General features: G+C 41.4%; 1 protein-coding gene across 2 annotated transcripts in view; it reads left to right on the plus strand.

Annotated features, from left to right (window-relative positions):
- SLAIN1 (SLAIN motif family member 1) overlaps positions 1–26,480 on the plus strand; it is a 65,063-nt gene that overhangs the window by 22,903 nt on the left and 15,680 nt on the right. The window contains exons 2-4 of one of the 2 annotated variants that reach the window (XM_068267898.1): positions 3,623–3,762; positions 19,393–19,542; positions 23,149–23,298. In XM_068267898.1, coding sequence (XP_068123999.1) covers positions 3,623–3,762; positions 19,393–19,542; positions 23,149–23,298 — 440 coding nt within the window. The remainder of the gene's footprint in view (positions 1–3,622; positions 3,763–19,392; positions 19,543–23,148; positions 23,299–26,480) is intronic. The other variant, XM_068267899.1, reaches the window with a different exon arrangement.

A 26,480-nucleotide genomic window follows, 5' to 3' on the forward strand; every position in this document is an offset into this window, starting at 1 on the left:
CAGCGGCGCTGTACAAAGTGAGAAACAAACATGGGGTACATAATACAGACAATGGTGTACACTAATATACAAGATACATAATTAGTGACAAAATACAAAAAAATGATACAGCATACAAATACAAATTATAGAATTGGTAATGACAGTGATAAAAATAACATGGTGAATAAAATGTATAATGATTTCCAAGACACAAAAGGGGGAGAGAGCCCTGCTCTTGCGAGCTTACAGTCTAAAGGAGAATAGCAGGAGATGGAGCAGAGAGCTAATCTGTATTGCAGTCCCAAATTACACAGAGACTAGTTGCCGGTAATAGGACTGCTGTCCCTGCCAGTCTCCCACACAAGTCAGAAAGGAGTCCTCCTGGAGTCTAGGGACTGTCAAAATGTTTCAACCTGTTTAACACCTTATCTGCACGTGCAATCATTATAACAATGGGGAGAGACAAGACGGATGTTTTCCCAGGGACCCTCCAGGCAAGTTCTGCATCATGCTGTGTATATTTACCAGCTTGCCTGTCCTCCAATTGCACTTTTATCAGCTAGCCTAGTGTTTCACATTGCTGTACAACAACAAACCTGAATACACCAGACCATCCCTAAATCACTGAATAAAAGCCTGGGGGGCAGTCCATGCCTGGCTGCTAATCCTGCTAGCTCAGTCTTTACATCCACTCAGTTACTAGTAGCAGAGAGAGAGGAACTGAATGAATCAGTGAATCAGAGTGAAGAGTCAGGACTCAGAAGCTGATGCTGTACTCCGAGCCTTCTCTCACTGACTCAGTACTGTGGTTCTTTGAATCATTGAGCTGAAGGAACTGAATTAATCAGTCAGTGAATCCAGTTATGAGTCCAGTTAGGCGCTGCTGTTAGCTGCTGCTGTGTAAACTGATACCTGAGTGGGCTGAGAGGCATGTATTCTCTCAACTCTCAGCAGCGCTCCTGGCTCCTGCTGCCACTCTAGGCAGGAATTTATAGCTGCCTGGTGGCTGAGACGGCTCTGGCCATATCCATGCCATATGGTTGAGTATCCCCTAACACTAATACTAACCTATATGCTATCCCAGTACCCAAAACCATTTAATTTAGCTATTGCTCGGCTATGCGCGTGCCTGGTGACCAAATTAACATTGTGCCGGGGGCCCAATTTTAAGGACTTAAACTGAAACCTAATTATAAGGGTTAAACCTAGACTGCTGTGGACATCTATAGGCATTTCTGAGTTTCTGCATCCATACGCCACGTATTGGCGATCAATGAGATCCAATTAATTTATTCTTGCATTCAAATTTTATGTAAATTATATGCTGCTTCAAATTGGAAAAATCTAAATAATTTTCTATCAGTTAGTGGTCCAAGTTCAAGCTGCAAATTTGAATGCGAGGAGAAATTATTTGCATCTCATTGATCATCCCATAACGACTCGGACGTCTATTACAAAACTACTTTCACATGTACAGGCATTTTTGTGTTCCCATATTCCTGTGCCATTGACATCAGACTAAATGCATTTAGTACAGTATAGTTTAGCTCAGTGCCACCTTTCTACTTGGTTTGAATTGTGCAAATAATTGTAAATTGATGCAGAATTATGCAAATGTTACTGCAAAGCTACTCAGCTTGAAAATGCACCAATCAAATGCTTTCACTGCAAGATTTGATTAGTACATTTACATTTTAATCAATTTTCATAACAAATGGCCAGTCATCTGCAGATAAAAATTGGATATGTCTACGTACCTTCAAGGTTTAGTTAATTGGTGCCTTTATATGTGCAGTGGGAGGAGTTAAACTGCAGCAGTAACTTTCTTGAAAGGAAATTAGAAGCCAAAACACTTGTATCTGGCTCTCCTGATAGCAGGATTGGACTGAAGAGTTTGAAAAGCCATTTTCTCATTACGAGAGCTGAATTAGCCAGATTTTGCTGAAATTTAATCTGAAAATGTAAAAGAAGAACATGAGACACCAGGAAAGTCCTATTTACTGTTACTCCTATGCATACAATTATAACTTGAGTTTATTTTCAGTTCAGGCTTGCATAAACAGTTGTTGCTTGAGCTAGTAACCCCATGAGAGCTACCGTATTTTTTGGACCATGAGAAACACTTTTTCTCCCCCAAAAGTGGGGAGAGAAAGTCACTACACCTTATGAACCGAATACTTGGAGTCCCCGATTTATGAACCCCCACAGAAACAAATGACCCATCCCTGTGCTGAGTAATCCACAGCAGAAAACGGCAGCTCACTTACTCTGCAGGTGCCTGTTGCGATCAGCGACCTCTTCTCTCCCTCACGGCTTCCTCTAGTGCTGGCTTTTCCTTATCGCGTCATTACATGCAGCTGGCACTAGGGGAAGCTGTGTGAGCGAGAAGGCATTGCTTGTCGCTTGCAGGCGCCTGCAGAGTAAGGGATCTGCTGCTTCTGCTGCAGATTACTCTGAATGGGGGGGGGGGGGGGGGGGGGCATAGGACGGGAGGAGGAGAGGGGGACACGAAGTACAAGGGGGGTGTAATGATTGGGTGGAGAGGATCCACAAGGTGTCCTGCACCATGGACGCACCAGGTTTGGTATATTTCCGTCCCTGGTTTTTATCCTCTAAACCTAGGTGCATCTAATGGTCAGGAGCGTCTTATTGTACGCAAAATATTGTATGTCCGCAGTTTCAGTTTTAATAGTGATATGTAAAGGTGGCCATACATTAAAACGATTATCTGCAGATTCGACCAAGAGATAAATTTATCTCTAATCGAATCTGATTAGAGAGGAATTTGTCTCTAGTCGAATCTGCCCATACACTACAGACCGATTTCAGCATGAAATCCTCAGGGAATCGTCTGAGCCGCCGCGTCCGCATCGCCGTTGCGCTCAAAATGAATAAATGTATGTAGTGTAGGGCATTTATACATTACCTGTCCTGTAGCACGGTGTCTGTCCATCTCGCCGGTTAACAGCCGCATACATGCTAGCGGCGCATAGCGTCTGTCGTCAGACGCTATGCGCCGCCGGAGTGTATGCAGAACCCGGTGAGATAGACGGAAACAGCGTGAAGGCTGACACCGGACAGGTAATGTATAAATGCACTACACTACATACATTTATACATTGCGGCAGGGGTTTTGTCGTGTTGTCGCTTGTTCCCAATTCGGCCGCCGTACGCCGCGCACTCGACCAATCAACTTTGGCCCGAAATTTTTCAGCATGCACGATCGTGACCGTGCGGCCAATTTCTGTCCCGAAATTGGTTGCTTTGTCGGTCGGGCATGCACTTTGCAGCACCAATTTTCATCCAATTCGATTATAATAATCGAATTGGATGGTCGATTGGTTGGTTGGTTGGTTGGTTGGTCAGCTAGGGTATAGCCCCCTTTACACAGCTCCTGGTTTCCTCCATTCACCCCATAGTCATAGAGATGGAAATTGAAGAAGGCCTCCTCAACACAGATAGTGACACCAATAATTACAAATTAGAGAAGTGCTCTCTTTCCTACTGTGTTCATTTCTTAAAATGGTATGCTAGTGTGTGTTCTATTAAAAAGTAAAATATGGTTTGTTTGATTTTCTGTGTTAAGCCCATTGGTCTGTGCTGTATAAATGTGTCTCTCAATATAATTTTCTTGTTTCAGGCTATACACGTCCCCCTGTAAGAAGCAGAAGCCATTTGAGAGCTCCCTTAGCCCAATGGAGTGGTGTAGGCAGGTTCTGGATAATCCATCTCCTGATATAGATGCAGCAAAGCGATCTCTCTGCTTCAGACTCGAGCAAGGTAATCAATATGATATTGGCTTCTATTATGTTACATTGTAACAGTGTCCATCCTCAGTTTGTACATCTAATAATATATCTGCATGCCCCATACAGTGCACTAAAGCTGAGTACACACGTACGATAACGATCGTTCAAAAACGAACGATAACGACAATCGGAACGATAATCGTGCGTTCAAAAAGTGTGAACGATCGTTTTTGTGAACGATAACGATCGTTATCGTTCAATCGGACCGATCCAACCCGGCGGATTTTTTCGAAAGATAATCGTTCAATCGTTGCAGTGTGTACAAAGATCGTCCGATAACGCATGTTCTTATTGCCTGTCATAACGTCACTTCCGTTTGCGCACGCATTTTTTTATCGTTCGTCGTTCAATACTTTATACTTATATCGTTCACGTGTGTACACAATCGTTCATTACGAACGATCTTTTCAGTCTAATTTGAATATCGTGTAAACGTCACGAATCGTTCGTAACGAACGATCTTTATCGGACGTGTATACGAACCTTTACTGTGAGCAGAAACTCAAGCTGTATAAGTACAGTCTGCCTGATAGAGAATGAATCAGTGGACCAGCTATTAATGTAAGCTGAGAGGAAAGCAATTCTATGCTGTGGCTACTATTAGATCATCGATATCTTCATTATGTTTCTGTGCTGTGGTGTAAGTGCTGCTCTGGGAATTCTGGGCTGAGATTACTGGTAATGTATAGCTAAAGACATACAGGCTAGCATTTCATGTGTTCTAGCATTAGAAGCATATTTACAGTACGTATGTGAAACATCTTGCTTATAGTGGGATTGCACTGCACGCAGACACTGGGAGCCGCATGGTCTCTGTGGCACAAATGTCTGTGCACCGTGTCTCTACAATTCTTCCCAGGCCACACACAGCATCATCTTCTTAAAATAAAAGGTTTTTGTATCTCAGCAATTCCAGTCCTTGTCCGAGGACCATGGACAGTCATGAAAACCAGGCCATTTTTTGTCATTTATGTCAAGGATGATTGCTGGTGTGTAGCACGGATGGTGTCTTTCATGTACACAATGTCTTACTCCTGCTTCCGTACAGTTCTTAGAAATGGATGCTGCGCCACAGGCCATCATGTACTAACCAACTACTATTACCATAAATGAACAATAACTTCCACTCCTCCAGGACAGAGACCAGGAGACTGATCCTTGTCATGGAGGACTCCGGGGAACTCCTCTTACAGGTAAGAGTAAGCTTATATTTATTACACAAGTAATAAATAGACACTCAGAATTGTATGGAAATGGCTGTGCCTATTTTATTGGTTAAAGGGATCCAAGCAGCTTTCTTTTTATGCAGTTTGCCCTGGTTTCTAATAGCTTTGGGAACTGCCATTTTCCCCCCTCACCTTCTCTCTGCCCTTATTTATCTAGAGGTAAAGTGTGAAGGTAATCAAGTGTGACTCTCTAAAATGTCTGATGTAAATTGTCTTTTCTCCCCACCCCCCGCTGATGAAAGCTTTTGGTTGCTCATTGCTACTGCTAATTACAGCATTCTTTATCTGCCTGCTGTTTCTGTGGACTGCAGGCAGCAGAAGTAGAGCACTAAAAACCTCTAACAAACATTGAAATGTAAAAAGAAGGGGTAGAAATATTTTTTAGTAATTGCCACATTGTTAATATGCATTTTTAATGTACTATTGAGATTCACTGAGTGCTAAAAATAGTGCTCGGTTCACTTTAACATCACATAACCTAGGAATGTATAACATAAATATCATAATACCACTGCCTGTTAACAATAGCCAAGGCAAACATAACTTTAAAACAACTGCATCGCATAGTCTAGCCAACCACAAACTACCGTACATAAGCAGGAGGGGAGGGGAGGGTGGGGAGCTCCTTACAGCGTTCGGATCTGGGGCTGACTGAAGTTTCCCATGGAAGTCAGCCAGTTTCTGAGTCTCCCACCAGCCACATGCTTTCACTCACTGCATGTGGATATTTATTCCGATTGGCAACTATACTACTGAGCAACAGTCAATGCAGATGTTTTTGGTGCATGGGCTCCTGTTGTGTATTGGCTACGCCATAGATCGCAGTATAATTTTCAAGCTATGGAGTGCCGGGGACCTGTGTAGCCAAAGGGCAGTTTTGTCAGAGTTGAGTGGTTAAAGTGGCGGGGATGTCACTAGAATCATTATTGGGGTCTGTGCTTTGAGGGGGGGGGGAGGGGCACGAAGACAACACTGTCTTATTTCTTGGGGTTGGCATGCATGGGGGTAATCTTTTATTTTGAGGCTTTTGTGGTGCTATCTATTCCTGGGGTCATGCAGGGTTTTTTTTTACTGAAGGGCTGTTATTGGAAAAGGGGGGAGGGACAAGGTCTCCACTGAATACGTGCTGCACAAATCACAGAAAAGCACTTTGGTGTGAAACAGCCCTTGGCAAAGATTGCAGCTCTATTTTGGAATCTTCACTCTGCAGATATTTTTCTGCTTCCTGCTTTAGTAAGTGCACAGAGCAAGAAGGCTGCACACCTGCATTAACTGAACAGTGGGCAACACCTGTGACCATCCCAGTCTGACAGTCTGGCGGTTACTGTATTTTTATACATACAGAAATAGCATATAAGTAAGTTGGAATAATGTTCACCATTAATCCTGGCAATGTGTAGAATTTCCACTTTAACACAAAACGGAGAGCGCCACAAAACTGATGTTATGGTCATATTTACTCTGATGACTTCATTATAATGCTGTCATTCTGTGGCATGTTGACTAGTTGCAGCATGGGGTTCTATGCTTATTAGCTGTACTGTATTATGCTTATTTTTCACAGTCCTTACAAATGGAAACATGGGCCTATCCACTGCTTCCCACCTGAAGCTTGTTTTCATCTTCTGGACTACAGCAATTTTGAAATTTTAGCTTTGCCCCTAATTTATTCAGCAAGAAGATTGTTTTTTTTCCAACTAGTTGTAAAGTTCTGTACACCCTCAATAAATATAGCCCAGCAGGGATCGTTACCAGGGCTGTGGAGTCTGTACAAAAAATCATCCGACGCCTCCGTTTCTGAAACTACCGACTCCGACTCCAGGTACCCAAAATTGTTCCGACTCCTGGACTCTGGCTCCTAAGCCTAATTTTTACAAAGGCTATAGATTTGGTTCAAAAATCATCCGACTCCTCAGTTGATTAAAACCACCAACTTCGAATCCAGGTACCCAAAATTGCTCCGCCTCCACGGCACTGATCGTTACCCCGTCCCTCAGGTGACATTGCAGGGCCAAGGTTGTGCAGATGGGGTAAGTGGGGGAAATGAATCTCTCAGCTGAAGCGATCTGCCAGGAAGGATCGCTGGTCGAGGGCTGCCATACACACGCTGGATTCTCTTGGCCGAGTGTAATCTGACGTGTGTATGGACCTATATGTCTTGTAACACAGGGGATAGGCAGCAGGTGCTTTTGTCTCTTGCGACAAGCAGAGGTGTACACACCTTTAGGTCTGATTCACACTTCAAATCACAATCACTTAGCAATTTCCATTGTGATTTTTGCAAAGCAGTTTTCCAAGCTTTCTTGAAGGAAAATGCAATTTAGCACATTCCTGTAAAGTGAAATTGCTGCATGCAGTGTGATTGCTATTTAACACCTCCACACAGCAAGAGGATTGCCCCATGAGGTGACCATGGAGGAGAGATGAGGCTGCGCTGAAAAATTCTCAAGTAGTGTTTGTATTAAATGTTGACAGTTCTGAGGGCATTTATGTACAAGTATAGTCAGTTAAGATGGATAAAAACATGCTAGTAAAAAGCTGAAATAAATTCTTGGCACGCTTTAGTGCTTTATATGAGAAATGATTCTGCTCTCAGAACTCACCTGAATAGTCCAGCGCTCCCGTAATCGCTGTAATCTTGTAGCTGTCTCTTCTGAGGCTCTGCACAGCTTATAACAATTTTCCCGTGTTACGGTTCACTGGAGATCAGAAATGGCGATACAGCGTGAGCATGTGGATTTCACCATTGCCTTACAGTGGTGCTGCATGTAATGTCTATCCTATTATAGGTATCTATCGAGAACATGCCTTTTGTTTTACAAGGGGTTTGATTTATTAAAGTGATACTTTAGTGAGAAGGGATATGAAGGCTGCCAAATGTATTTACTTTTAGAGAATGGTAACTGCCTGGCTGTGCTGCTGATCCTCTTGGCTGCAGTAGAGTTTGCATTGCACACCTGAAACAAGCATGCTGCCAATATGGCCACACTGTAATCACAGCACCACATGTTCATGCTTGTGGGTCTGTGGCTGAAAGTATCAGGCTAGGTTCACAGTGGGCTGTTGCAGTGTGTTGTAACGGCTGCATTGTAATGCAGAACGTCGCAATGCAATACAAAAGCAATGCAAAAGTCACAGCTACAATGAGGCATTCATTGACTGTATGCAATGCAATGCGCTATTAACGTGTGGCGCTGCTTTCCCCTTGTGTTGCATTGCGTTCCTGCTGTTTAGTTGCTATCAGTTATAACTGAAAGGACAACTGATTTTTAAAGTAATGCCCATGTTTTCCTATGGCTAAGTTTACACTTAAAGGGAATTTGAAGCGAGGAAAATTATTTAAAATAAACACATGACGTAGCTGAAAATGAATATTACATACTAACCTCACCGTCAGTTCCTCTCAGAGGCTCACCAATTTCTTCTTACAGTGCTCCCTTCCAGTTCTGACAATATTGTTGTCAGAATTGAAATATACCAGTTGCTGTCAGTTATATATCAGCTGCTGTCAGTTACAACTGAATGTGCAAGGAAATGCCCATGTTTCCCTATGGCTCAAGTGAGTGATATTGCAGTTTAAGGCCTGGAGCACACCAGAGGAGTTTTTCTGAGCATTTTGAGTTTTTGAAACCTCCTGCTAATGTTATCCTACGTGTCTATGCACACTGGAGCGATGAGGTTTTGTAAACAAAAAAACCATAGCATTACATTGGGAAGCGCTTTTGAAACCTCTAGTGTTTGGGGAGCTTTTCTGGTGTGTCTCAGCCCTAACAGTGTGCTGACCAGGAAGCTGTTATGGGTTAATGGCCATTTTTAAAATGGAGGACGGAGAATTCAATTGATCACAGTGGACAAACGGGACACAGGAGAGGAGAAAGAGATTGAGAAGTAGACTACACTGGAGGTAAGTGTGACCTGTGTATGGTTATTTTTACTTTTTATTTTCAGTTCAGGTTCTGTTTAAAGGGGTTCTCTTGCCTATATAAAAAGCAAAAACTGCCACTTACCTGGGGCTTTCAGAGGCCCCCTGCAGCTGGAATGTCCATCCTTTTCTGATGCTCCGTTTTCCCGCCGCCAGCACCGGGCTAATTATTCGTCTAACTAGATGAATAGAACTTCGTACTGCGCCTGCGCAGTGAGCTCCCGATGACGCGTGCAGGAGCGAGCATGCGCACGGCCGTGCAGTCGCAGACCTATTCGTCTAGTTAAACGAATAATTAGCCCGGTGCCGTCGGCGGGGAACGGAGCATTGGAGAAGGACGCGCGGGAGATTCCAGCTGCAGGGGGCCGATAGAAGCCCCAGGTAAGTGACAGTTTTTTTTTTTTTTATATAGGCAAGAGAACCGCTTTAACACGTTTTAACTGAAATCTTTTTCACAATGCACTTTTATGGAGAAGAAAAAAAATGCATACCAACTGATTGTGTAAATGGGGCCTAAGGCCCGGTTCACACTGGCGGAAAACTGTCTGTTCGCGGATCCTAACGGATGTGAACGGATTTAATGTTTACCTATGGATCTGTTCACATTGATCTGTTAAGATGGATCGTGTGTTAGAAATGCCCGATCCGCTGAATAGACCACAAATTTGGTTTTGCAGCAATTTTTCAGGACGACTGAGCCTAGCGGAACGGAAACAGATGCTGAAGCACTGCATTGGGGGCAATTACAAAACGGAACGCGTTATGAAATGGAACAGAAGCAGCGGAGTGGCAACAGAGTGAAAAGGGATTAGATCAATCGGTAATTGGAGCAGTTTCCACGAATCCGCTTGCCATTTAATTGCCAGTGTGAACTGGGCCTTGAAGTGCATTCACAGTGCTCAGTTACATTGCAAAATAATTCTGCATGTGAACTCGCTGCCCATACAATTCCATGGGCCTCTTCATCTCTGCGTTGTAATGGATTATCCTAACTTGCTGCATGCAGGCTTTAAATTAATGTGCATGATACTTAAGGGGCCCATACACTGGTCAATTTCAGCCATCGATCGACGGCCAATTCAACCGCCCTGATCAAATTGGCTAGAAATCGATGCAGCAGGAAGCATGATCGATCGGCCGGTCGATTTCAGGACTATTTTGATCGATTTGTTTCAACAGTCCAGATGGAATATCTAGGTTGATTGGCTGCTGGCAGCAGATCGATTGCCCATAGAGTTGCATTGGATCGAATGGTGCAATTATGCATCTCGATCGATTTTCAATAATTTAATTCTGAAATCTATTGGAAATCTGTTCCTTGTGTGTGACACACATCAGATACGTTCAATGTCAATACGTTCGACCTGACAGGAATCTATCTGAACGTCGAATCTGCTGCAAATCTGTATGCACCTGTATGCAAAGTATGCACCTGTATGCAAATGTGTATGGCCACCTTTACACAGTGCTCATTGCATTGGTGATTATAATACAGTTTATTTAAATTGTAATCGCTTGGCCTCCCAAAGTGCTGCAAAATCGCTTTTCAAAGTGAATTTGCAGCACGTATGTACTTAGCATTGAGCACAAACGCGCTAAAAATGCAGCATGTACTGCGATTATTGCATTTTGGAAATCACTGGTGATTGTCGGCGATCCCAAAACACTGCCAAAATCGCCCTAGAGACCCAGGAACAGCAGAGCAGCCAGGGCACAGTATAAAAAGGCAGCCTTCTCATACCTCTCATTACAGGGTTACATTAAAGTAAACCTGAGCCGAAGGATAAAAGAAGTTTTATACATACATGGGGCATCCACTAGCACAATTACTGTTGCCTGCAGAGATCGGGACTCCAACTTAAGGGCCACAGTCCGGGCTGAGTTCTGTACGGACACACCACTATGATGTTTTGTTGCTACTATGGAGTGGGGAGGAGGCCCAGTACATGGTGGCCGAGATGATCTGCCAGTCTGGATTTTTCCAGGAGGATCGTGGGCTGCTGTACACATTGTAGATTGCCAACAGAGATGGCCCTTTCTGTCCTCCTTGGCCGGGAACCATGTAGAAATGTTAGCAATCACAGCTTGCATACATTTGACTATAAGGAGACAGTACATGGTTAACACACAGATTATGTAGATTTTTTTTTTCCTTACATAATGAAGTGTCATTAAGCTGTATTAATTGAACAGGACATCAAAAGGGTTCTTGCATGGATGATTGCCCCACTGTTTCAGGCATAGATTAGACCTCCCTGATTTTCTCATGCTTAGGAATGTAGCCTGGAAGGATTGTCAATACATAATTCACAAGATAATTAGTAACAGAACTGATAAAATACTTCTTTTTATGATGATTAAAGTCGTCTGAGGGAGCTGATAATGATCACCTCAGAAGGCAATCATGTGTGTGTACAGCGGCCTCCGACTTCCAGGAGGATCAACTTGGCCAAGCGACAGCCAACTCCATTGTGCACGCTGCTCCCCCGCCCCATAGCAACGCAGTGCATTGTCAGCTATACAGCTGACTCGCGTCTGTGAAGCCTGGCGCAGTGATGTCACCCAAGGGTTTGGGTGCTGATCCCTTAACGAGCAACATCAGTCAAAGGTGTGTACACACCTTTAGGCAGGGTTCATACTTGTCTTTCAGTTTCTGCATGTGTTTTCTGCTCACCATGTGCGTTAGTATGCAGAAAAGCGTGCATGTTTTTTCAAAGCAGGTAATGTAATTGATAGAGAAAACACACTTCAGCCTGTATCTTACAAGCATAGCAAATTGTGATCGCTATTTACTCCTTTATCTCCTTTTATATATTGCTGTATATATTTTGTTCCCCATGTTTCTCAGTCCTTCTGATTTAAAGTCCCTCATTAGTACAGTAACAAGAAAGTCTCTCCAGCTCTGTCCCTGACAAGAAACCTGCTCTGATGCTGGGAGATCAGTAGTTGAGAGATTGGAGAATTATCTGATGTATGGTTTGTAGTTTAATGTGCCCACCTGCAGTGAGAACTTTGATAACCTTCCTGGGATTATTAAAACGCTCCCAGCAGTATGCCTGCTTCTCCCTTTTCCTCCACAGCACTATGTATTCACTGACACCATCCAACCCTCTTAACCAGTGAAGTATAGAGGCAGCTTAGAACTGGGCCAAAGGGAGCAGGAAGTGCATTTAATTGTCCCACTTACTAACTGAATGCATTACATTTGAATGCAATCCTCTATTGGGCTACATTCACAGTGGTAGTGTTGTGTTCCCTGTAAAACCAGAAACCCAATGGAAGGAAAAAGTTGAACCACAATTATGGTGTGACACCTACAGTAAAGCATGCAGTTCATAGAAAGTATGCTTCACTGCAGCGTGCACGATACATGGTAGCGCAGTGCATTCATCTTGATATCGCCAATGGATCCGTCACACTGAACAGTACCATTACAATATAATTGCATCGCGTTAGCAATACAATATTATTTTACAGCACACCACTGTATCCTTCCCTCATTAAATGCTCTATAGAATGCAATGTGCCCAACTGCAAAGAGATGAGTCAGTGAGATGCTAACGATTTAAAATGTATGCTGGTATGTTCATTTTAAGCTGCTAGTAATTGCACCAGTCAAATGCGGGAGCTAATGATTGGTCCAATTTCAAGCTGCATACATTATTTGTATTAAAATTATTAGCATATAATTGACTGTTTATTTGCAGATTGTGTTTTGTTTGCAAATATATGTACTGTATGCTGAAACTTTTTGACTGAGAGACTCTCTATTGCACTCAGAACTGTGCATGTGGATGTGTGTATTATGTATACATTGGCAACTGCCATAAAAATGACACACATCCTAAATGTACCAAAGTTACCCAGGTATAAATGTGAACTGTACAGGACACACATGCATTAGAAAACAACCTATAATGACAATAATGCTACAGCCATGGAATAAATGTTTCACAAACCTGAGGACAAGAAAAGCGCCACGCAAGTAGACAAGTGAAATCAGGGTTCAATAATGTTATGTTTACTAAAATATCATTCATAACATAATACAAAATATGCAGAACAATGGATCTATTCAAAAATTGATAAATAAGCAATGCCTAAATTAATCAAATATGTGTGGCTTCCGAAGTCTCACATTTGTTTACATTTTCAGAGACCCTTTGCTTAAAGGGGAACTGAAGAGAGAGGTACAGGGAGACTGCCATGTTTATTTCCTTTTAAGCAATACCTGGCAGCCCTGCTGATCCTCTGCCTCTAATACCATTAGCCATAGCCCCTGAACAAGCATGCAGCAGATCAGGTGTTTCAGACTTTAAAGTCAGATCTGACAAGACTAGCTGCATGCTTGTTTCTGATGTTATTCAGATACTACTGCAGAGAAATAGACTAGCAGGGCTGCCAGGCAACTGGTATTGATTAAAAGGAAATAAACATGGCAGCCTCCGTATACCTCTTACTTCAGTTCCACTTTAAAGGGAACTTAAAGTGAACCGAGCACCTTTTTAGCACTCAGGACATTTCTATAGCACATGAAAAATGCATGCCAACAATCTGTTTCATTATAAAAATAAACTTTCATTTACCTTTGTATTTTACAATTAAAAGTAGCAGTACTAGCCTGTTTCAGCAGACCTGACCGCCCGCAGAGCTCTCAGGATGCGAATTCTTTTATTGAGCTAATTACCCATAAATAAACAATAGCTTTTCTCTCAACAAAGGGGGTGGGTAATTAGGACTGTTTGACACACACTATGTCTTTGACGAAACAGTCCTTCTTCTGGGTAATTAGCTTAATAAAATAATTAGCGTCCTGAGAGCTCTGTGGACGGTCAGGTCTGCTGAAACAGGCTAAAAATACTACTTTGATTGTAAAATACAAAGGTAAATGAAAGTTTATTTTTATAATGAAACAGATTGTTGGCATGCATTTTTCATGTGCTTTAGAAATGTCCTGAGTGCTAAAAAGGTGCTCGGTTCACTATATGGAGGCTGCTAGGCAGTTTGCATTTTTGAAAGGAAATCGAGCCTCTGCCCCTCTCACTTTAGGTGAACCTTAATTGCCTAAATAGTGTGCAAGAGAGTAGGCAGTCTGTTTGGCATCTTTGTATAGATCAGTAATGGCTAACCGTGGCACTCCAGCTGTGGTGGAACTACAAGTCCCATGAGGCATTGCAATACTCTGACAGCTCTAAACATAACTCGGGGAGGCAGAGGCATGATGGGATTTGTAGTTTTGTCATATCTGGAGTGCCAAGTTTAGCCATCACTGGTATAGATCATTTCCAGGGGGTGTTTTTGTAAAGACAAAAATACTGAATCCTGTCCAGAGGAAATGAAACTAGTCAAAAACCATCTACATCTGGCAAGTTTTTAGTCTACTGTAAGAGATGGCAAAATAGGAAAAAAAAAAAAAAAAGTATTTATGGTGCATTTGAATCTGGAAGAAATATACTTAATTTATATGTACTTTAAGTGGTCCTTTAACTTTATATTAAGTGAACAATGTGGTATATGAATGAGTTCCCAAGCTATCACTGATGCAGAGGAATTTCTGTGAACAGTACTTCTTTTTTGATTGTTCTAGTGTCATTCAAAAAAAATAACTCAAATACGTTGAATACAGTTGCTCTTTTTGATAGCTTATTCATCATCCCAGCTGACAGACTCATCTTGCATTTGCTAATTAGAGGAAGCAACAATAGTTTTTCTCGTAATATGAACATGTGAAACCAGTCCCCTTCTTTAGGCATAATCTAACCTCTGGAAATATACGAAGGAGAGTAATTACCTAAAAGCTTGCATACGGTAGCTTAACTCAGATAGCCATGAAAAAGGTATTACCGGTACTTTTACAAAACCTACATATTGTTCGGGCTCTATGAACTCTTCCTGGTCCATGCCATCTTGGGTAAATAATCCATGTTGGTGGTAGCATAAAAAATATGAGAAATGCTACAAAAATACAAAAAAGGCTGCAGCTACTGCACACACAACTGGTCTCCTTGGGAATTGGAGGAACTAAGAGAAAAAAATCACATCCCTCCTGAATACCCCAAAAAATTAAAATCCAGGAAGTTGTCATCTGGTCTCTCTGTGTCTCCTCTTTTGTCAAAAACTAATGCTACAACATCCTCCAATAAAAACACAAATGTCCATGGACGCAGTGGCTCTATTAAAAACGTACATGGGGTCAGAAGTAAATGTTTAGGCTTTAAAATTGAAGGATATTAGCTGCCAGTTTATGTAGAACTGTGATTTGATGACCCTTTGAAGTAGGCTTTCTGTATGAGATAAATAACCATATGTTATGCTGGGTACACACCATGCGTTTTCCCGCTCGATCGGGGTCGATTCGACTATTTCCGACTTGCTCGATTTGGGCTTCGATCGTTCCTGCCGTCGATTTGCATGTTAAGTATGCAAAATCAACGGCAGGAACGGTCGAAGCCCAAATCGAGCACGTCAGAAATAGTCGACTCGATCCCACTCGACCTGCGAATCGAGCGGGAAAACGCATGGTGTGTACCCAGCATTAGGTATACAGGTAGAATGCAGTTCAATTCCACTGAAAAAAAAAAATGTTTGGAGACTATCACAATTTGATCTGCTTTGCAACGTCAGGCCATTATGCTACTTCCTTTGGTTGTCCTACTAGACATGAATGCTGATTAGCATGTATTGTGTCATGTAGACTTCCTGTTGGTAAGCATGTAGATGTAAATCATGTGAGGATACTAAACATAGCTCATCACTCCAGGAAGAAACATGGGAGATGAAGCAGGGTCCACTAGTGTACTCTTTTGTCTTCTCCATCCGGTCATCTTCAAGGCATTCATATCACTGTTAAAAATGTTCCCTATTCATTGTAAAGTGCTGATGAAAATGATTTTGCAAACAATTGGTGATTTCTCATCGATTATGTGGCCCAAGGGGCCATGATGTAGAGCAGGGGTCCCCAAACTTTTTTAGTCAAGGGCCGGGTCAACATATTTCAGACTGCTGGGGGGCCGGAACATACATAAAATTGCGATATCGCATCCGATTTGCGATTTTTAATAAGTACTGATGCTGCGTTTTTTCCGCGTTTTTTTATTTTGATAGCACCCAAGGAAAATTGGAATCACATTTGCAGTGTACAGGGGGCCGTTGAATCTAGGTATTGATTCCCCCCCCCCCAATCATCCCCGGAGGAGAACTCCCAACAGCCGCCATTCAGTCATGCTGTCCCGCAAAGAACATCTTTGCGCACCAGACAGTAAAGCATACTCAGGTGACAACCTGCCATCCGGATGGACAGCAGTGTCACCTGATGCAGAATTGGATGGGAAGCCAACGAATTACTGCTTTCTGGCTTCTATGTAGATGGGTGGTTCCAGCTCTGCTATTCTATATGTGGGCTGCCAATATTTAAAGGTGCAGTGAGCTGCATCTATAAGTTATGTTTTGTGTTTGGGGAGCCAGTGAAAAAGTGGGCCGTAGTTTGAGGGCCACTGATGGAGAGCAACAGTTGTGACTGGTTAGATCTGGCTGTTTAAAAAAAAAAAAAAATAGGTGTACCTGTGAGGAGTACCCATTTTAGTGCAGAGAGAAGTAGGGGAGACATTCATGGCCTCAGTTGCCCAGGCATGGTAAAGCTGCACCATTTTGACCAAGGTGTTGTGCAACGAAATTCATAAGCCTTTTTCTGCTGTGTTTTCACTACTGACTTCTAATTATACCAGAAAATCTTAAAAGAATAACAGAGCACTTCATTTTAAGATACAGCCTTAGGCCCGATTCACATTGTTATTAAAAAGCGCACCGTAAACGGAACGGATACTGCACAAACAGAACGGATGCAAATGGATCCAATGTTAACCTATGGAACCGTCCATTCATACAAATGCATTGCATATGTTCGGCTGAACAGAACGCAACTTTTCTGCAGCACCAATTTTTCTGGACCGCTCAGCTCAGTGGACCGAAAACGGAAGATGAAGCCCTGCATAGGGGGCATTGAGAGAACAGAACGTTTCTTCACATTAGTGAAGAAACGGACCATTCAGAGGACAAAATCCCCTGGGGTTGGAGGTCTGGATTAGGGGACGCAAACCTGAGTGGGCGGGACGGGTGGTTGAGGGAGGGTTAAAACTTACCAGGGAGTCTAGCTGGGCGGTAGAGAGAGTTTCTTCCAGGCTTACGTCTTCTGCGTCATGTGACAAGTCACATGCCGCGTGTAGCCACATGACGCGGAAGAAGACGGAAGCTTGGAAGAAACCCTCTCTACTGCCCGGCTGCAATGAAGAAGACATGTGGGTAAGTTTTTAACCCTCACTCGCCCGGCTGCTGCACCCTGCTGCACACTTCCTTACCCGCCTGGCTGCTGCACCCTCCCTCACCTGCTGGAGTGGAAAACAGAGTGAAAATGGATCCGCTCGACTGATGATCAGATCAGTTTTCACGGATTTGTTTGCCAGTGTGGACCAAGCCATACGGATCCGATGAAGTGGAGACCAGATCCGCTTTACGGGATCCGTTTGGCTTAAAATGCCAATGTGAACTGAGCCTAAATGGATGCTAACAAATCACTGGTCATTATTGTTGATCTATAAGGATGTCCCAACAAGTCAGGAAATCTTTTCCTGCAATCTTTCTCCTGATAGCTATTAGGTGATATTCATTCAGTAGATCTAAGAGAAATCTGATTGGACTGATTTGATTAAATTTGAAATGAATCGTGAATTGACTATGCATAAATATACAGGTAGTAGTAGTAGTAAATTTAGGCTAATGCTGTCCAAACATACATTTTAAGGCAAGCATTTTAAAATCATTGCAAAAACTGATTCAGTACAACCACATTTTTATTGGTGTCTGCATTCAAATTGAATATTCACAATTGAACATTATTAAATTATCAGATTTGTTTACAGTACATTTATTTACCAAAGACTCAATTTATTTTATTAAATCATTACTGCCCGTAAATGAGTGCTGCTTGCATTGTTGGCATTACTTTCTAAAGGGCAAATGGACTCCACTACATAGACAAGTGTTTGTATGAGGTTGGGTGATTGAACCCAGATAAGCCCTTGTTTATGCACAAATTGCCCCCACTCACCCTCTGCCTAATAATCTGCTGGAAAAGTGTGTATTAGAAGTGGTGGGATTTTGCAAGCGCATCTGCCTGACTGACAGCAGTTCTTAGAATTTTCTGTGTGTTTTTATGGCTCTTTGAGCCTCCAGTGTTGAATTTCTGCCACCCGTATGTGCCTCCAGCTCTCTTGTAAAGTGTTGTTTTCCAGCTATTATTTTTAGCACTTTGTTTGATATCCTATGGTGCACTTTCATGGCATAGTTTGCATTTGTTATGGCCACAGTAACAGTGCCAACCTGAGAACTGTAGGGTTAAAGTGGATCTGAGATGAACTTTTATACATTGCATAATTGTGCTCCTTTCCTATTGTTTATAGGGCATTTGCTCAAGCCAAATACTTTTTTGTTTTTGTTTTAATTCTGTAATTCCCTATAAACTAAACAAGCCACGCCCACAGGTTTTCAGAGCGCCAAGGAACTTTCAGACAGTAGCAAGGGCTCATGGAGCTCAGTCTGGGCAGGAGGAGGGGGTGGTATTACTAGCCAGAGATTTCAGAGGCAGAGGGGAGGAGGGAGGAGGAGGGGGAATTCTGTTTTTTTTTTTGCTCAAGATGCAGATAAGGCTGCCTCTGTGTAATGTCTACAAACAACATGGCTGCTGTCATTGTATCACAGGAAGAAAGAATCCTATTCTATTAAAGCTATTTGCGGCTAGATTTGTTGTGTAAACTATCTAAACTTTAGATAAGATATGTAGATAAAGTTACTTGTTATAGTTAGTTTTTCATCTCGGATCCGCTTTAACGTCTTCTCCGGAGTTCTCAAAATAGCAAAATGTGATTTAAAATGTTGGTGTATTTACCATATGATTTCTACTTTAAAATGGGTGTCTGATCAGTAATGCAATATGATTGTATTATATTCTATAGATTGCCATTCTGTGCCTGTACTAGACCAGCTGCAGTGTTTGTTGATTCCTCTTTGATAAATGTACTCCTAAAATGCTCCCTCTTTCCTGCATTGTTGCAAACTGTCCTTCAGCACACCTGATACTTGTGTAGATCGTGTTAGGGTTTCAGTAAACCAGGAGCACAGGTTAGCCAGAAGATAATTGCTGTCTGTACAGAATAGAAGTGACAAGGCAGTATCCTAAAATAGGGATTATGTAAGTGTGCTACACAGCCTCATTATATGACATTATCCATCATTACGTGTAAGTGCACTGATAATTTAATATCCCATTTACTTTAACGCAAGTGAAACCTGGCACGGGGAGGGTTGGTCTTTTATTTGATTTTAGCCTGTTCCGTGTCTTACTATGGTTATGACATAAAAATAATTACTAATCGGTCATTTTTGTTCCTTTTATGTTTAGCTGGTCGCTGGAGGAGTCTCTTTTCTACTCCTGTTTCCATGACTTTTCCATATAGTCCTGTTGCGAGACTCACTCCGTATTGCAACGGTGTTAATTCTCCCAGCATCCTTAAAACCCCAACTAAAGCAATACTAACACCAGAAAAGACAGGTAAACCTACAACTTATTCAATTTTGCAGTGAAAAAGAATGTTGTGGGTTTTGTGCTCCCTTAAATATTGTGTTTAGGAATGTGTTTGTATATGTATGTAAAATATGTGTGGATATGTGTGTGTGTGTATGTACGTACGTACGTACGTACGTACGTACGTATGTATGTAATTTTTCTGCTTTTACTCTAGTAGATTATATTCTTGCTATTAATGTTCTCTTTGTAATGTAATTCACTATATTTTGGTTTTATAGCAATGCATAATCAGTCCAATTGTGTTTAGGGAAAAAATGGATACACTTTCTCAAGGAGGAACTCCACTCTGTGCCCCATGATGTGTGAGTGGAGGCAAGTGCTGGCATGTGGATATTCTTTATCCTAGTGGAGGCCTTTAGAAGGAATCCCATGGTGAACATACTGCTCATGCTCTTAGTGCACTGTCAGTTAGTCTGAGTAGCATTTGGTCATGCATGAAAAGCTGTAATCCCAGCAAAGCACTGCTACCAAGACATTTGCAATGGGAATCCTGAAAATCCCTGCAGTGATAATTCTAATCTACAGCCTGCTAAACTCTTATGGACCGCAAGCACACCAGCAACATTTTATGTTCACATTTGTTTTAATGCACACCTGAACAGAGAGGCATATGGAGGCTGACATATGCATTTTTTTTTTAACTATGCAAACTGCCTGGCTGTCCTGCTGATCCTCTGCCTCCAATACTTTAAGCCATAGACCCTGAATCAGAATGCAGATCTGATGTTTCTGACTGAAGTCTGACTGGATTAGCCCCATTGTTGTTTCAGACTTGGGATTCAGACAATACTGTAGCCAATGAGATCAGCAAGATGCTAGGCAACTGGTATTGTTTAAAGATAGGGTCACACTTGCGGCCGCAGAAAAATGGTAGTGATTTCCTGCGGATGAATCTGAGAACAGCTGACTGTCGGCAAAGGGGAATTGCACATGTCGCACTATAAAAAGCAACTGTGGAAAACAGCACAATGCATTAGGAAGCATTATGTGCATTTCACGGGAGTTTTCCCATTTTTGCCATGTGTGACCCTAGTCTTAAAGTACCCCTAACCCTCTTCCTCTCTCCCCTTCAACTTTTAATATTGCTTTATTGCTGGTGCTGCGACTAGCACACAGCACCAGCCTCCCCCTCCTGTGCCTCCTGTAAACCGCGTTTGGCTCAGTCGTAGTCTTCAACTGATGTAGAATGTTGATTATGATCGGGGAGGAAGTGACAGTTCTTCCTCCCCACTTTGCATCCATAACTCCGCCCCTCCACCTGCCGCTTTAGTCCCATATGTGTTTCACTGCACACAGCGCACAGGGGAGCTGCACTGTGTGCGGACATGTGATAATTGGGGTTGGATATTCTTCCAACCTCAATTAACACAAGCCCACACATTCAGCGCAGCTCCCCTGCACGCTGTGTGCAGTGAAACACATATGGGACTAAAGCGGCAGGTGGAGGGGCGGAGTTAAGGACGCACAGAGGTGAGAACTGTCACTTCCTCCCTGATCATAATTGTTGTTAGAACCGGGGCGCTGGAGGGGGGAGGATGGTGCTGTGAAAAAGTCACATCACCAGTAATAAAACAATTTTAAAGTATTTCAAGACCAGGTCAGGGTACTTTAAAGGAAATGGATATGGCAGCCTCCATATCCTAGCCTTAAAGGAAATAAATATGGCAGCCTGCATATCCCTCTCACTGCAGGTGTACTTTAAATATCATATTACCACCAATGTCTACACTACAGCTAGGTTATCTGTGCTGAATATACTAAACTACCTGTTTAAAATTGTATAGTTCCATTCCAAAAAGAGCAACCAGCTATATTGCTTTAAACACTCTAATGCTGGCATACACAGGTTTTAGAAAAGTATTTTTAGGGTAAGTTTAAAGTGATGTGCATGGTTGGAAACAATTACAAATATATTACTGTTTGAGCATCACCTTGATTTACATGAGGGGAAATATAAATAAAATATTTCATTTCTTAATCATTTTATTAGATTCATGACTTTTGTTGTAAACATTTTTCAGTGTTTATGGCCAGCATAACAGTGAGGTAGTGTGGTGGTCAGACAAACTGAATGTAACTTCAGTAATGTGGTACCAGCAAGATTATACAAAATGAAGCAGGTCCCATTGCAGCGTGTGGCAGGCATAGGTTTACATGGTTCACTTTGTGAGATTGGAGCAAGTGATCCTGATGTGAAACATACAGTTCAAATTATATACTTATGTGATAATCACAGAAAGATGGTGGTGTGTGTAGTTATGTAGCTTGCTTCCTATATGGAGACTACATCGTTATCACACTCACACCATACTTCATCTAAAAGGTATGGTAAGTGCAGCCAAACTTGCTTCCTTAGCTCCAGTAGCAGCCTTGCAGAGACCATGGGAGCACACAGGCATCTGGAATGTTTTTTTTTTTTGTTTTTTTTCTCTTGTTAGGTATTGTGAGGACTGCAGCCTCACTATCCCTTATTGTGCCCAGTGGGACTACTCACTGTTTTTAAGGGGGTTTCTAGCCATATGTATGTATTTATTTGTGTGTTCATATAAGAATAATAAATATTGTTTTTTATTTGTTTTTCATTTGTTTTTCATTTCTTATGCACCCAAGAGCCAATTCTCTTCCTTTATGAGTTTGCATCTGGAATGTAGTGGTCATTGTAACTGGTACTTTATATATTTATACCAGCCATTGCTCCTCCCATTCCCATCATCTGCTATGGAGTCCATATTAGACAGATGTTTAACTGCAATGAATGTCAATGGTGTCAATTTTCAGCTTTGTGGCTTCACTCCTTATAAAAATGAACACTCTGCCTGCATGTAGAGCCAGCGGTCCATAATGAAAACGGACACAGTTAACAGGAGGGGGTTTGTGGATATTTGATGCACCTGAAGTCAGCATGCACCATTAAGCTGCCCATGTGTCTGTGAACTGATCATATGAGAAAACAATCAGACTTCATCAACCTGCATAAAAGAAATCATCTGCTCATTACTTTTCTCTTTAGTCATAAATCAAATCTATTTAGTTGAAAATACAGGTTTGTTTTTTTTAAGAGAATTTTATTGACGTTTTTTTAATCAAATAAAACATAATTAACATAATAAGACTTATGAACACAGAACAAAACAAAGTTGTCCTTCAGCACTTCAAATAATAGTTTTGGTATATCTTACTATTATATGAAAATACAGGTTTAGATGTAGATTCTCTTTCTGAGACAATCATTTGTAATAAATTCCAGAAGACTTTTGATCATATCTCTATTCATAATTTAAAAGCATCATTCAATACTCTGACTAGCTTTAGAGTTGTAGTATACATCTTGGCTGTGACTAGGTCTCACTATGCCAATAAATGGATGTTTTGTGATGGACTGGAATTGTTTTATCTGTGGCACCAAGTGTCTGTTTTACACTTTCCAACTTGCTTGCCTTGAGGACATAAATTAAAATTCTTTAAAGAATTGGGTAGTTTTGGAATATGAAAATGTTGTGTCTTACTGCATTCTTTGTTCTAGTATATTTTGCTATATCGAATAAACACATTTATACATTTGTCTTTCAGGTTACCATTTGAAGAGTTCTCCTTTGAGCCCACAATCTTCAATTGATAGTGAACTTAGCACCTCAGAATTGGATGAGGACTCCATTGCAATGGGCTACAAACTTCAGGACCTCACTGATGTTCAGATCATGGCAAGATTACAGGAAGAAAGTAAGATAGCCCTTACCTTACCAGACATCCAGATAATGTTGTCGTAGATATATTTACACACAGTACATACATACTTACTTACTTACATACAGACATATTTATATGTTCCCCTGTGTGTTCTTAAAGGACAACTATAGATAAACATGTTTTTAAAACTGGAATGGGAATTGCGTGTCTAGGTGTTCCTAAGTGCTTATGTAAGGGTGCTTTCATGTGTGGCACAGTCAGAAATGTAATCGCATCACAATTGCAATGGCACTTGCACATTGGCGTGTTTGCAGTGTGGTCTAACGAATTTGTTCAAAACAACATGCTGCGTGCAGTTGCCACGTAAGCACACATCTATGGAATGTATGTGTCTAAAGGTGGCCACTAACAGTCCAATTTCCAGCAAAAAATCGTTTGAGCGATCAGAAATTCTGAACGGATTGATGGGCACAATCAATTACAAACGATTATAAAAATAGTCGTCCGATTTGAATTTTGGTCAAACCAAAATTTGGATTTTCTTTTTGGTTATGATAGGAAGCAAAAGGTTTATTGATGGTATAGTGAACGATTTTTAACTAGAAATCTTTAAATCTTTAGTGGCCACCTTTAGCAAACCGGAAGAGTATGTGGAATGGCAGCAGTATGGAAATATCACTGATTGAGACTTGCAGGAATATTTGTGTGCTTAGGGAGTGCTTAGTGGATCTGTTAATAAGACACTGTAGTGATATACAGTAGAATGTAAATTATTTATAACTAGTAGACTTAAGCCCGTTTAAAACGTGTTCTTTCACCCCTGCCGCATGTCCGTGCGCACGCACACCGCCGCCTGCGCACACGCCCGGCTAACTGTTGCTGTCCTCCTATCCCAACCTCTGTCCGTGCTGCGCACATGCACAGTAGCAAGAAGCACGGAGACAGAAACAGGAGTACGAAGGGAGAGTTAGGTTTTATTAGGTAGGATACTCCCTTTTATTTTTTTTTTATAGCCCCAACATCTGTAGCACTGTACATAGTACTTTTACATGAGTTATCCTGGTTTCAGCATCATAAATACTTCCTATACATATAATTATATATTGTAATGTAAGATCGCCCTCCTAGTGTTGTTAAACCTAGGCTATTAAGTTATGCAGCATTCTTCTCCCAGTGCACCCTGGGAGTCCAGGTGTTTCAAATCAGAACAGACAACAAATATTCTGCAGTGATGCTCCTCGTCGGCAATAAATATGTTGCCACTTGTGATAAATTAAAGGTGATACATTCTTGATTATATTAATTTATCAAATCTACAGTATCTCACAAAAGTGAGTGCACCTTTCACTCTCTGAACCACCCTTCCCCTTCCCTTTACTTCGAATGGTTTTCACATAAAGTAAATAATATAAATACATAAATAATTATTTATTAACATAAATAATTATTTCCTACTCAATTCATTAATTTTATCAAATCTACAGGCAATTTTAAAGACTTAAGAGCAATCCTTTCCGATCAGTGCATTCCAATTATTTATTTGCAAGGCAGATGGAGATGATTCATGTGCTGTTGGGTCATTTGTATGTGGCTTATCTGATAGCAATTTAATTGCTAGCAATAAGAGAAATGGACAAAAAGAAATAATACAACAAGTGGTGTGGCCAGTTTTGAGGAAATCTGAAGTGAGCAGAATATGGAAGATGCCATTTTACAGAAATGTTTACGTGCCTGGCTGTGTAAGGAGGACTGCCTGTGTGCCGCCCACACATGTGGCAAGCCCACTATTTGATTTACTAGTCCATTTGATCATTGAAATACACTCACATTTTTCATGTGCAATTTCATTTGATGACAATTACAATTCATCAAATAAAGGGTTTTCAATTGCATTAGTTATCTATGGAAAATAATCACTATTTTTTTTCTTGCATTCTAACTGGAACTGTATTGCATTTTAACTTGTACTGGAACAACATCTGTAATCTTTAATGGCATGCTACATATATTTTTTATGTATAGAAGTATTGTGATATTAGAGTAGTAGCTCAATATTCTTCTTGTTTTTAGGTTTAATTGAACTTGTTTCTATTACAAGATGTCTCATAGACCACTGTAGTGTTTACTGGACTTAATACAGAATGGTTCGGAGGCACAAACAGTTGGCTTTTCTTCTGGGCAATAAAAGAAACTTGAAGAGACAAAAATATGGAAAGAGTCATCACCTACTGCATTTTGGAACTTTTGTTGGCCAGGCTGTTGTGCCTATCCTTTTTTATTTCAGTCATTTTACTTTCTTTCAATCCTTTCTGCATCACTAACCATGAATGCGTATGCAGATTAAGTGCTCTGACTTCACTAATTTGCATTCTTGCTGTGACTTCAACAGTACTGAGACATGATTTACAAGGAACCTGTAGAGACGTGGAGGTTGCCTGATTTATCTCTTTTTAAACCATCTCAGTTGCAGTCCTGCTGATCTTTCTGATCAGTAGTGTCTGAATCGCACACCCGAAACAAGCATGCAGATAAATCATATCAGAAAACTTTTATCTGCATGCTTGTTTAGGGTCTAATGCAAGGTTGTCAAACTCCAGTACAAAGTGGGCCAAAATTAAACACTGATACCAAGTCGCGGACTAGTGGCCACTTCCCTCCTTTATAAAGTTCCCTGATGTCTAATGCCCCCCTCCCCATACAGTTCCCTTGTGCCTAGTGGCTCCCTACCCTATACAGTTTCCTGGTGTCTGCTTTAGTCCCTCACGCCCTCATATGGCTTCCCCGGTGATCTAGATTGGTACAAACATATAGCAAGGTGGGGAAACCACGTGAGGGTCAACTTAGATGAGTCTGCGGGTTAGATTTAGCCCAGGGGCCAGAGTTTGGTATGCATAGTCTGAAGGTGGCCACACACCATACAATTAAAAGATCCGACTTTTCATCAATTCAAAAATTACAATCGGTTGTCGTGAGTAATCGAGATCTTTTCTTTGTTTTTGATCAAGAAATCCGATCAGATTTCCAGTCCCCCCTCCCCCTCCCCCCCATTTTTGGAGATTGAACATGTTGGACATTTCAGACCAACTTTTTCAAGAATTTTAAGGTGTGTGATGGATTGTCAATTACTTGATGTACAGTTCCAATCAATTTTTTTTATACATAATTGGGGACAAATTTAACATAGGTGTGTGGTATATTGGTCAGATTTTTTAATT

This window comes from Hyperolius riggenbachi, chromosome 2 (genome assembly GCF_040937935.1).
Source record: "Hyperolius riggenbachi isolate aHypRig1 chromosome 2, aHypRig1.pri, whole genome shotgun sequence".
Classification (NCBI taxonomy): domain Eukaryota; kingdom Metazoa; phylum Chordata; class Amphibia; order Anura; family Hyperoliidae; genus Hyperolius; species Hyperolius riggenbachi.